The sequence below is a fragment of the Cyprinodon variegatus genome, unplaced genomic scaffold (assembly GCF_000732505.1).
Source record: "Cyprinodon variegatus isolate N-32 unplaced genomic scaffold, C_variegatus-1.0 Scaffold218, whole genome shotgun sequence".
In the NCBI taxonomy this organism is placed as follows: Eukaryota; Metazoa; Chordata; class Actinopteri; order Cyprinodontiformes; family Cyprinodontidae; genus Cyprinodon; species Cyprinodon variegatus.
Genome location: NW_015150671.1, coordinates 269,164 through 282,571, shown reverse-complemented (window position 1 = coordinate 282,571; position 13,408 = coordinate 269,164). Strand labels below are relative to the sequence as shown.

The window sequence follows — 13,408 nt, the reverse complement described above, 5'->3', positions numbered from 1 at the left end:
ATGTGTCAGGGGTGTCTGAAACCTCTCATCTGTTGATTTCTGGGAGTTTTTGGCTTGATGGCATACATTTTGTAAAACAGATGTAAAATATTTATCTGTTTTATGTGTTGATATTTAAAACACATTTTCCTTAAATGTATGTTTTATATTACAAATCCTACCAATATTTTGTTATGTAAATGTATTAAACAGATTTGACAAGCACTATAAAAGAGGCATTTTTTTCTTAATTCAAAAAATGGTTGTCATCACTCAGTAGGTTTACCTCTTTAAGCAAATATTGAACCATGATTATAATCAAAATAGATAAAAACACTAAGAAGATTCTTAATATTTTTTTAATTTATTGCAGGTTTTTTGCTATATACATGCTTATTTACAGAGCTAGGTATGTTCTCATTTCTTTTTCAAATGTTTATTGCATTTGTACAGTCATTCCCTGTTGTCTAAATATGTATGATTAGAAAATCTGATATAATTAACAAAATGGGCTATAAAAAAACTGGGTCATTAATCTTTTGTAACTCGTTGGAGGAAGCTAATTTACAGAGTTAAAAAAAAATAAATACTATTGACAAAAATGCTGTTAACACCAAGCACTTAAGGTTTACCCTTGTCCACATGTAAAATAAATTTTAAACAAATGCTCATACAATAAAAGTGAAACTGATCCTAATGCTTGGCAATTAAAGGCCCTAGCCCAGGGGTGGGCAATTCCAATTCCTAAGGGCCGGTCTCCTGAAGGTTTTAGATCCTTCCTTTATCAAACACACCTGAAGCAAATGGCTGAGTTACCTCCTCAGTATGCAGTCAGTTTCTCACAAGTCCTCTCAATCAACTAATTACCTGATTCAGGGGCGTTGAACCAAAGGCACATCTAAAAGTTGAAGGATACCGGCCCCCAGGAACTGGAATTGCCCACCCTTGCCCTAGCCTCTACCTTTTATTTTTGATCCCTGGAAGTTTTTTGATGTTGCAAGTGACATATACTTCAGATAACACATTCACTGGGTATAACACAAGGCTGTATAAACATACAATATCCAGGCATACAATAAAGATTTATCTTCCAATATATTTAGACTTTTTTTGAAAAAATAACATTGCTTCTTTTTGGTCATCACATGCAAATGTCAAACAAAATCTAAATGATCCAGAGGGACACTAGTTCCTCAATAGTTGTGTATTTACTGCCAGCTTATTACAAATATTTCAATAGCACTGTCATAACCTTTTAATAAAGGTCTTTATATCTTACTTTATCCAAGGGGAAGGCTTTTTAGAAGCTAACATTTGAAAAGTCTGATGTGATTTATTTTTTTTGTAAAATTGAATGAAAAAATCTCAAAGTGTGAAAGCTCATGATAAATTTAAAATGTAGGGTAAGTTTCCAAAGATTCAGTTGTCTCAAAAGGCAACTTCATCCATAAGGAACAACATTTTTGAAATTTGCATTTTATATTCTATCGATATTTGATTTAATCACCTTTAATGTAACCCTTTCTCCCTTCCTAATTTCTGCTAAAATCTTGTTTACTTGCAGCTTAAATGATTTCAATATCATAGAGGTTTCCTTTCAGATACCTTATTAGATATTTGTGATTTTCTTAATTTCATCTTAAACTTCTTACCGGTATTAATATAAAGCTGCAGTATATTTCAGTTTTGTTTGTGTAATGACAATTAACACACTGAAAAACATGTAAGCAAAGCTGTTTGACTTCCTGGTCACTGGTCAAGCTTAGGCAATCTTTTTCTGCATATCTTTGATAAGGTGGTATTTAACTGCAAGTATTAATTGGTAATACCTGACTTATTACCATCTATCATTGAAAGGGTAACAATTTGATGCAGTTCAAACCTTCAGCATTCTATCTTTCACTATCTTTGAAAATATGACAGCGTGGAGTCTAAATCGATTTTATATTTATCAAAACATTTATTAATAACAATTTTTTAGGGGATAGTTTAAAAACCTTATAGTAAGGTTCTGATAAAAGTACATAAATAGTTTATATCTTTCCTGCGAAAGACAATTTGACACAATCATACAATATTTATACTCCTCTAAAACCTTTAAGGCAGAGATGTCAAACAGTACTAGAGGGCCTGTGTCCTACACCCTTTAATATGACTCTATTTTAACACACCTAAATTAAATCATTAGATCTTTAGAAGGACTGCAGGTATTTGGGCTATATGCTGAGGAGGAAATTTAGTTGCTTGATTCAGCTGTGTTGGACTTTGGATATATCTAAAAGTAGCAGGACACTGACCATCGAGGACTTGTGTTTAACACTAACACTTAAGACATTCCTAATATTAAATTATGTTTTTTAGAAATTCAGTCAGCATAGGTCTCCCTGCTCAGAGTAGCTCTTACTTTGAGCAGGGAGGATAAGAAAACTTGATTTATACTAAATTGATAAAAAGTTACCTACCGTAGGTGATCTATTAACCGCTTATGTCTTCTTAATAGAAACTCAATAAAAAAATCTGATATTCTATCAAACATTATTGGTTGAGAATGTTTAGCTCTAACAGTTTTAGATTTTTATGGAATAAATTGTGATTGTTTAAAAAGGCTCTTGGTTTAACATGAAGATGCTTAGGTTTCATCTATCCAAGTACAATATTACAATGAATGAACTTTGGAAAAAATACTAGAGCAACAAAAAGGAACTTTGATTAAAAATAATTTTTCCTAAAGAAAAATCTAATCTAGTTTCACATATTATACAAAAAAAATATATAGAGGTGCCATAATATAGTGTTTTCCAAAATGTATTTGGCGAAGGGATGGCATAAAATTATATTTTATAATTTGTAGGCATGAATGCCCTCTGCAAAACAGGGGAGGAGTCATTTCAAATTCACTACTCAACAGTGTAGGGGCCCCTTCTTCCGATTTGTAGAGTGCTTTGTAAAATTATTAAAACCCCTTGACTTTTTCACATTTTGGTCTGTTACAAAACCAAACATTAGTTATTTAATTTGGTATTTTCTGTAGTTAATTAAAAATAATGTAGAACATATTTGTGGGGAGGGAGAAAAAAAGATACATGGTTTTATTTACAAATACAACTTGTGTAATTTACACAAGTAACCTGAACAAAATCCTAAACATAGCAGACAACTTTTTAGAGCAGAGCTGTGTGATAAAACAATATTCCAAGCTTTGAACAGCTTCCAGAGCGCTGGTGAATTTATCATCAAGAGTATGCAAAACTGCAAACCCACCAAAACATGGCCGTCCACCTACTCCAGGGAAGCTAAATAGATACACTGCCTACTTTGGAGAATCTGAGAGTCCTTAGACACGTAGAATCTTCAAATCTGGGCTTTATCGAAGAGTTGTAAAAAGAAAACCATTGTTGAAAGAAAGCTATAAAAGTCCTGTTGGCAGTTTGCAGAAGCCATGTAGAGTTGCATTTGTCTATGCCTATAGGAAAACTTTGATTTAAGTGAAGCCCCCCTGATGATGGCTAAACCCATGTTGGGCAATTGTGTAAAAAGTGATGCAAGTTTGGCTCCTCTGATGGCATTGATTTCTACAATCAATGCCAGAAGTGAAAACCAGAAGTTCATTAATGTATTCATATTTCTTTAAACTCTTTATTTATCAACGTATAAAATCATCCTATTTTAGCAGTAAGGATATATATATGTATATATTCTTAAATATTATTTAAAACATTTTGGTATTGAGTTTCAGACTCTAGCAGGCTCTTCAGCCTGGAAACCTGAAGCGTTAAAGGAAGCTTTTCTTCGAGCCTTTGATTAAATAATTAAGGATGAACTAGCTTGCAGAAATTAGTTTAAAACTGTTGAAGAACTAAACTCCCTGGCTACTCGCACTGACAACAGATTTCGTGGGATAACTCAGGGACAGCAATGGAATAATTTACATCTTTCCCAATCTCATGTTCCAGATCGTTCACTAACTTCTGACTCCATCAGGCCACAGCCAGAAGAACCGATGAAGATGAGGAGCGACAACGTCGAATGAAAACTGAACTCTGCCTGTATCGCGGTGAGTGATCACTTAATTTGTTCCAATCAGCTATAAAGTGTCAGGCAATCAAAATCAAGAAATATTTGTTTTCCTGTTCTCTTCACCCTAACCTTTTTTTCTTTGTCGGCAAAAAGGATGGATCACAAACATTTATTACACGGGCTTTAACCAGATTTCTGTAAAGAATAGATATCTACTTGCACCTCTCTCAGCAGCCTTTGAACCGGTTCATATCTGAAATTTCGTCACCATGTGTGATCTCCGAAATGCCTACACCTGGTCAGAATCAGAGAAGGAGCGGAATGGACGATTGGATTCAACGACCCTCCAGGTCATTTTCAATATTTGGTAATGCCTCTCCGTTTCATAAACGCACCGTCAGTTTTCAAGTCCCTTGTGAATGACGTCCTTAGAGATTTTTTAAATCAGCCTGTAGTTGAAAACTTTTATGACATTATTAATTTCCCCAAAAACTTTCCTGAACATAAGATCCTCCAACGTCTTCTAATGAGCCAACTCTTCGTCAGAGGTGAGAGTTGTGAGGTTCATGTCATATCAATCATCTTTTTGGGACATATTCTTGAGAGCAGACATATGAAGACCTTCCTGCATTGTGGGGGCCTTATTGTGGGAAATAAAGGCTCAAGTCCTGGAGGCTGCTTTCCATGCTTCCATTAGGTCCCACCTCATTCACTGGGCCAACACATTAAGTTCTGCTGCCATCCTGGAATCAACTCTCAAACTCCGTAAATTACATTTTTGGTGGCCTACAATATAAATAAGGATGTTAAAAGTTATGTTCTAGTCTGTCCAGTGTGGGCCCACAACGAAGCCAGTAACTAGAGTCCTAGTGGTCTTCTTCAACCATTATCTATCCCTAAACATCCTTGGTTACATAATCCCCTGGATTTTGTAGCTGTACTGTTGCCATCTAAGGGTTTTACTTCCTCATCTATGATTGGCCGCCAGTCCAAAGCCTGCCAGCTCACTTCTCTTCGTCGACTCAATCCTCTCTTGAGACAGAGTGCCTTGTGAAATCCTGTCGGACAGGGATCCACAATTTTTCTCCTGGGTCTGGAAGGAGTTTTGTACACCTTTGGGGTCAAGAATGCTCTCAGTTCAGGTTTTTTATCCCCAAAGAAATGATCAATTCGAACGCATGAACCAGAAGCTTAAGGCATCCCTCTGCTACTTCTGTTCGTCACACCGATCATTATGCCTTGTGCCAAATATGCACATAATTGTCACACTTCCACTTCTACTGGTCTGCCTCCATTTGTTCTTTCTAGGATACCAACCTCCCCTGTTTCCACCTGACAAGCAGGACATGTCAGTTACCTCTGTCAAACGGCACATTAGGCACTGCAGTCATGTCTGAAACCTGCCAGTTTCTGCCTTGAACTGGTGAGTGGTAACAAATGTATGTCTGTCCAATGGCAAGATTCCTGCTCAACAGTACTCACCAGGAAAAAAGGTTTGGATATCAACTTGTGGCATTAACCTAAAGGCTTCTAATCGCAAACTCTCATTTGAAATCCAGGCATTGCTCAGTCGCTCTGCGGTTCACCTCAAGCTGCCGGATCACTTAAAGATTTATCCTGTTTTTCACTTCTCTTCCTGCAGTTCTCCCCTAAGACCAGCAAGAAATTTCAACTGACTTCCTGCAGATTCTTGTTGCCTTTGCAAATAAAACGTTAAGATTGACTTGTTATCTGTGTGACTCTGCATGTGGTTGAAAAAATTACAAACCTTCTTCCTAACATTGTTGGATAAGAATCCAAAAACTAAGATCAACAGATCTGATAAGACTTCCCGAGAAAATGACACTTTAGATGATTTCATTAGGCTTCCATTCAGTATTTCTGGCATTGGTTGTAAAAATGATGGTGCCCTGCCATTGTACTACTGTATTCTTGAATTGTTCACTGACAAACTAAAACAAAAATGACCCTGTTGCTGAAATTGCAATAAAAGAAAAGGTCTCTACAACAAATGTAATTGCTTTTGTTTAAATTTTGTATGTTTACTTTATTGCTGAACAGGTAAAGATGAAAAATGCTGAAATCAACTCAAGAAAAAAAAAGACCTTCTGGTGATTTACACTTGAAGGTTTTGGCTAGAAATTACTACATAGGCCATGGGAAACATGAGAGTGGGATGGAGCTAAACTTCCAGCACCCAGAGATTGATTGAATTTCTTAAATTAAAGCATACAGACATTTTAGAAAAATGTAGATGGTGTCAAAACATAAATAAGACTGAGCATCTGCAACAGATTTTAAAATTAAGTTTTCTAATCTGATTAGGATTTAAGTAAACAAATTCAATCTCTAGTTGAGTAAAGCTATTACAGTTATATCACATACAGTTGGAGCTGTATTTGCATAGAAGACCCAGAGAGGCTGAATCGAGGCAAATATCCCACCCTTTAGATTTGTACATGAAAAGAAATTTGAGAACCATGTATCATTTTCACTCCACTTCCCCAGTTATGCTCTAAACTTTGTTGGTGTATCTCATCAGATCCCCAAAAATATATGAAGTCACATGATTAAATGTGAAAATGTTTAAGAGGTATCAACATCCTTACAAGCTGTTTCTTCTCTAAACATAATAAAAGTGTTCTGAGGTATTTCATCTAAATGCGTGTACATCCACTTTCAAAATTTAAAGAGCCACAACAAAACCAACTTAAGGCTTTGTTTTTTGTTTTTCTAATTCAGCATTTTTTTTTTACAATTTAATTTTGCGACAAAAGTGTCAAAGAAACTGAGAACCTTGGCAAATATGACAGAGGATAAACATTCAGGAAATATAAATGCTGTTTACTGGCTTCCTATACAGAATGCTGCAGAAAAACACATTTACCCTGGGATCTCCTTTCCAACTATCTGAAGCATTCCTGTTCTGTTCAATGTCAGCTCTAGTGTCTCTGCACCAGAGCAGGCTTCATGAGGGTCCTGCTTCAGCCCAATGTCCATTTGTGTTCTTGTTGCTTTTTTATAAGTGCAGATCCTGTGACAAGTTCCTAAATGATCAGGTTCCACCTCTCCTGGTAAACCACCTAAAGAATGTCAAGTTTTCTCAATAAAGAAATCTGGTTCTTATTAAGATTAACAGCAACATGTCCTTGGAAATATAAATATAACCGACACAGTTTTTTTCTTTTTTTGGTCCTTTTCTTTCTTCTTCAATTCATGCAATTGTTTAATTCTTAGCTGTTCTCACTCCACTCTGGCATGATGCTGACACTATGTACAGAGTGGTACTGGTGTGGCGATAGTGTGCGTGGTATGCCGTGCGTATAGAGGTACTCGTTTCCCTGTAAGCCAGCTGTCGGTGACTGGATGCCAGCTCCGGGACTGCATTGGCGGCCCAGAGTCTGGTGGGTCATGGAGCTCTGGTACATAGCAGCGTGATGGCCCTCCCCCAGCTGTGGAGAAGCATGGCCCCCCACTCCTCCTAGTCTGGACACCAGAGACCCTGAGGTGAAGTGAGCGGAAAAATGTTGATAGGGTAGCCTCTCCATCGGCTGCATTGTGGTGACGGAACAACTGCCGTAAGGAGAGACGCTGGCCCACGTGTTGCAGCTGATGTCTTCCAAACTGGGGACAGGTTCGGCGCCTTGCGAAGAGCTGGCATACATACAGGCCTGCCGCTGGCTGGACTCGCTGCGGTAGGGCCCAGCGGTGAGACTGAGGCTCTGAGGGTAGCCAACAGGCCGATAGTAGTGGTCGTCCTCACTGGAAGAACTCTCCAGGTAGGGCTTTTTGTAGCTGTGCTCGCCTGAGTGACAGTCATCATCCACTGTAGGTCAAATTTAATAAGCAACAAACTTGTTACTCAAGAAAAACGTTAACCAATATAAAACATGAAATACATAATTGCTCCTCCATTTATAAAGAATTAACCACACTGGAAATTTTTTGAGTATTATTTGCACCTTGACTAATCTAAATAAGTGAAAAGTACTGGCAACTTTAAAACTTATTCTGTTTTTACTTTTCTATCAAAAAATTTGTCAGATCATTAAATTTTTTTTATAACAAATGTAACATAATCTACCAGAAAATATGCAATTTGGGTATGATGATTGAATGTATTTAGTGAAAAACTGACTTAAAAAGTAACTATTTTACAAACAAATGAGTGATAAAGTCTCTGACATTAATCAGCTTGGAAAAGGTTAGAAATTGCTAAGCAACCCACAATGAGAGCCATTATCCACAATTGGAAAAGACATATAACAGTGGTTAGCCATCATAGGGGAAGTCTGTTCACCAAAATTATTCTAAAAGAGCACTGGCAAAACATACAGGAGGTGAAAAAGAACCCAAAGGAATCTTTAAAGCCATGAATGCCTACTTGCCTAATTTAAGGTCAGTGCTTATAATTTGTGAAGAAAGAGAGACTGCATGGCTTCCATAGTTCCATGGTAAAACCACTGCTGAATTATAATGATGATCCACAATATTTTACTATAGCAAAAAAACAAATACAGTAGAGAGCTTTAGAACTAAATGTTCCGCCAATACTGATAAATAAATAGATGATTTACTCATAAAAACAAAACCAAAACAAAAACAGTCTATAAGAAAAATATCATGTAGCACTTTATCACTTATTGTGACTTTATCCTTACATTTGCACTGAACAGAATTAGTCATTGTGAATTCCTATGCCAGGCTTAATTCTCATTCATGCTTTTTTTTAAAGAATATTATATTAGATAGCCTTACACTTCCTTGGCATTTTCAAATATCCTTCTTTGTTACTTGAAACATTCCTAATTACCTGTAGCAGTCAACAGTCAGCTAACAGTCTACATTAAATTTAAATTCAGGTATATCTTGACTAATGTTAAAGTTACACAAGATATTCTAATAATCAAAGAAACACAAATACTTCTTCAAATTAATTCAAAGAAGCATATAAAAGCAGTTTAGTAATTGGAGCAGTTTTTCTTAAAAACATGCTGGATGTTTAGTTTAGTTTTTGTACAACTGCTTTTAAACAAATCACAAGACTCCTGATTTTTTTTTTAAGATGAGAAAGAAATTATATTAAGTCATGATGCAAAATGATCAGAACTTCAAAATAATAAAAAAATTATTGTTAACACCTCTTACAACTGAGTGCATTAGTGAAAAAAGAATAGTATACAAAGACTAACTTGCATTTGTATCATTGACTATGAGATACTTTAAGATCAAATTTTGGAAATGATAACAAAAGATTGGAACATTGCATACAATTGAAAGGGTATAATACATTTTAACAATTTTTTTATTCTAAATCTCATAATTGTATTTAATTAGGACATCATGATTAAATTCTAGACCTTTAAATGTACATAAAGTGGCCTTAACTGACAGGATTTTTATGGAAAGCTTGGCCTGTCACATTTCATTATCTCCTCTGTGTATCATAGTGCAGCACAATAAATAAAAGCTCTTTCAGCTCCTAAAGGATTTAATGTAATCCCTGCTGGGCTCATATCGCCGAACAGCCTTGTACCTTTTCTCTTGATGCAGTACTCCTGACCGTGCTCATGTGGAAGTGGGTAGGAGCCAGACTGGGGCAGCATGTCCTGGGAGGTGCTAGTGACCCCATTTTCACACTGGGAGTATGCAGAGCTAAGGGTGCCAGTTGTAGCCATGCTCTGGACGTCTCCGCTGAATGGACTGTGGCTGGAGCCGACTCTCTGTCGCACTGTGCTGCGAGGAACTACTGGGTACTCTTTGGTGCTGCATATGGGTACACACATAGACACAACTGTTAGCAATTATCTGCGAGTGACCCTGCTCTACAGTTTGTGCCAGTCCAGCTTAGTTAAAAAAAAAATAGGACACCTGTTAATTTGTATTCGCTGGATGATCGGTTATATAAGAAATGCAAAAGCTTGGAAACAAACTCTATAAGGAAAGCCCTTCTGTTATAGACATGGGTTTAACAAAAATAATCCACAGGATCCATCAATGGATCATTCCATTGATTTTGGTTCATTCAATTTTGGCCTAATGTCAGCTGAAAAAATGACCTGGTCTCCCAAAAAGCTCTCTTCTTAAGAGAGTAACCAGGAGCAGACGTGCAGCACTTAATGCAAACAAAGGCTGAATAAAGTCATGTTAGACTGATAGTGTGGTTTGTTTTTTTTGCACAGCTACTTAAAGTACTCTATGCACTTTTTCCACTTAAAAAATACTACATGTCTTCATGTGTGTCTATTTTGTTAGGTTGAAATTATAAATAAATCTATTACAGAATGCTGTTGCTCAGTTCAACATTTAAATGGACAGATGTTGGATTTTTACACCTTTTGGAAAAAGACAAACGGCTCTCCAAGTGTTGTCCAATTTGAGATTTCTCCATTCGGAAAACCCTTCATTTTCTCCTGCGGCTCTCCAAAATCAGGGCAATGGGGGTTTTTCAGAACCAGATTTTCTCCTTTGAAAAAGTGTTTCTCTACACAGCACGGACTCCAGCTCCATCCCTCATCTGGACTGAATAATAGAGAGCAAAGTGGCCGCGTACCGCCTTGGCTGCCTGACCGAGTGATACTCACCAGTACAACATACACACAAATACACACATATACACACATTACAGACAAAGGCAGTCAGGGTGTTCAGTAAAAAGAAAAAAAAAACTCTGTGGAAGAGAGATGTTACAGTCTCTTTTTAGAGGTTCTGCCAGATCAGTCATAAAAAGTCTTCAGTATAAAAACTGGCTGACGATCAAGAACTACACTTACATCACTGAAAATAACACTCACTGAAAGTTACACTCATTACTGGCTTGGGTTTCATTGACTGAAGGTTTAAAGTGGGGCTTGTTAAGTCACAGAATTATTCCTGCCAAACTGAAGTGACATTTATCTGCTCGTTTGACATCATTCGAAATAAGTAAGAATTTCCACATATCAAAGATGGAGGATCAATTGGGATTTTTAAAGCAACTTGTTCCTAAAATGAACTCAATATCATCTCAGCTACAGCTACCTTTGCATTCTGGACATCCGGTGTAATTCCATGTCATCACTTCCACGGAAGCCCTTTGCAAATGGGTTGTTTTCAATCTTGAGCTGCGTGATCTAAAACAACAAATAAAGTTTGAATTAATGAAACATATGATGCTTGGGTCACGTATTAAAAGTAAAAGCTGAATTCATAACAGACTGATATGCCCATGAAAATGCATCTTTGCACTATATCCTACTAGATCTCTTTAACTGCATTCTTACATTTGCAACTATTTAATGACTTACATTGCCAATGCAAAAGTAGCTACCCCCATTTAGGTTTTTGAATGTTTGCATTTTAAAAATCACTAACTTTCATTACTATATCGGTATTTTAAACCCTGACAACAGTTTAAAAAGATATAGGCAAAGAAAACATGATTTCTGTGTTTAGAAATCTATTTATTTTTGTCATTCCCTTTTTGGCTTGTTTCTAACTTCTCAAAAGAAATCAAAGAGAAAAAAAAAACAGAAGATCCTATTTCCAGAAATTAAAGATGGTTCTAGAGACTCTCCAAACCTAATACTCTAATAAAGTCATGTCTCCAAAGGTCATATTGTTATTGCATGATTTATTTCATAATGATAAACACTGTCATATAAAGGCTGGAAAGAAGCAAATATTTAAAATGCCATGGGTTTTTGCTAATAATGTCTTGTTCAATAACCAAAGAAAGCGCAAAATAATTTTAGAAATATCAATCAAACCTCTGCAGCTTGAAGCAGAATGCAAGGATTTCCCTGTCAGGGTTTCTTGCCTGTAATGGGTTGGCGGTTCTGGTGTATTTCCAGGTTTGTGACAGGACCAGAGGTTTGTGTGTATGTTGGCTGACACCTACTCCAACCTTGTAAAACCAGTCATGTGACACTTTACTAGCTGCTTGTTAATTAATGCAGCCAGCCAGGCAGATGATTTATATATTCTTTCATGATTTTCAAATTCAAGAATGAAAAGTAGCAATTTCCTTTGCCCTTATCCATACCCATTACATCCCACTTTCTAATTAATTTCCAGAATGATGTTAAATATTTTTCACGAATCCTAATGTTGTGCAGAAGACCAGATTAGAAGGAATATAGTCAACTTAAAAAGAAATTTAATTTTACAGGTTGCATATTGAAGCTCCGACCTAAAAGAACAACTGTTGCTTTTGTAAGCTTTATTTTAGATGCCATTTTAGCAAAATAAAAAGTTTTCTGCCATATTATGTGGGGGCATTACCTAAGTAAAAACAGCTTGGAAAATGTTTTAATTGCATTTCCACAGGACAGGCTTGAAACAGGACACCTTTTCATTAGCTGAAAGTCCAACAGGTGAACTGGAGGCACGCCTGCAGCGCTTAATGCTCTGGCAGATGTTTGACTGTTTGATTAGACAGTTGTGGTAAAACGTTTGGAAATCAGACATGCTTGTTTTTTTCTTTTTCTTTTTTTTTTCTCCACAGGTCTGGAAACAGCCCTAATAATTAGCCTCGGGGTTACGATCACAACCCCCCAATAACGTGCTTAAAAATAATGAATGGTTTCTACAGAGCGCTGGTCATTTTGGGCTTTCTGTTCCCAGAGGCGCGGAGGCCTCTGATTGGCTGCGGGCTTGTTATGCGCGTTCTTTCCCTTTCTCCATTATTCCCCAAACAAGAAACATATATAGGCCCTCATGGCTAAAATGATGCTTACCAGACGCTGTTTACAGATATTTATGCTGCCAAGACTTTCTTTAGTCTGGAAAATCTGGGCAGAGTGTGTTAAACATTAGATTCTGAGTCTGGGGAACAACACAAGCTTAAATTATCGAAAATTGTATTTATTTATGCTTAATGTGACATCATTTAACCATCATTTTCAAAACAGTTGATATTAGGAAGAAGTCTACCCATTTTTTTCATTTCGTATATAAATACTGAAATAGGGGCTCAACTGCAGTTTAATTCATTAATTAAACAACAGAAATTCGGGGAAACAAAAGAGGCTTAAAAGTTACAGATTTGGAAATGAAACGAATGCGGGATGCAGAAACCTCAAACCCTGCGTGTCTGTGATTTTCTTTCGGTTAATTAATTTTGTTAAACTCTTTCTTGTTTGAGGTTCTTTCTTTTTTTCCTTTGCAGAATTACTCATTTATACGAATAATTTATACTTTTCTTCCGAAATAATCTGGATCACCAGAGTGTCAGTTTAATTGCACTGAGTTGAAATTAATATTAAAAGTTGCGAAAATGCAAAGACTTATGTAAAAATACATTTATATAATAGGTACAAATACATGCTATAAATTTCGGATGGAGGGAATTAGAAATAATCGAAAATAATAAAAAGACAAAATAAAGAAATTAAATTAATATCTACTCTAATAATAATAATAATAATAATAA

The 13,408-nt window shown here is 36.3% G+C and overlaps 1 protein-coding gene across 2 annotated transcripts in view; it reads right to left on the bottom strand.

Moving 5' to 3' along the window:
* Nucleotides 1–5,115: 5,115 nt before the first annotated feature.
* tbx5 (T-box 5) overlaps nucleotides 5,116–13,408 on the bottom strand; it is a 22,886-nt gene continuing 14,593 nt past the window's right edge. For both annotated transcript variants that reach the window (XM_015380599.1, XM_015380598.1), the window contains exons 7-9: nucleotides 11,017–11,108; nucleotides 9,533–9,762; nucleotides 5,116–7,822 (exon numbers count right to left, since the gene is read on the bottom strand). In XM_015380599.1, the coding sequence (XP_015236085.1) occupies nucleotides 7,230–7,822; nucleotides 9,533–9,762; nucleotides 11,017–11,108 (915 nt within the window). In that variant the 3' untranslated portion in view covers nucleotides 5,116–7,229. The remainder of the gene's footprint in view (nucleotides 7,823–9,532; nucleotides 9,763–11,016; nucleotides 11,109–13,408) is intronic.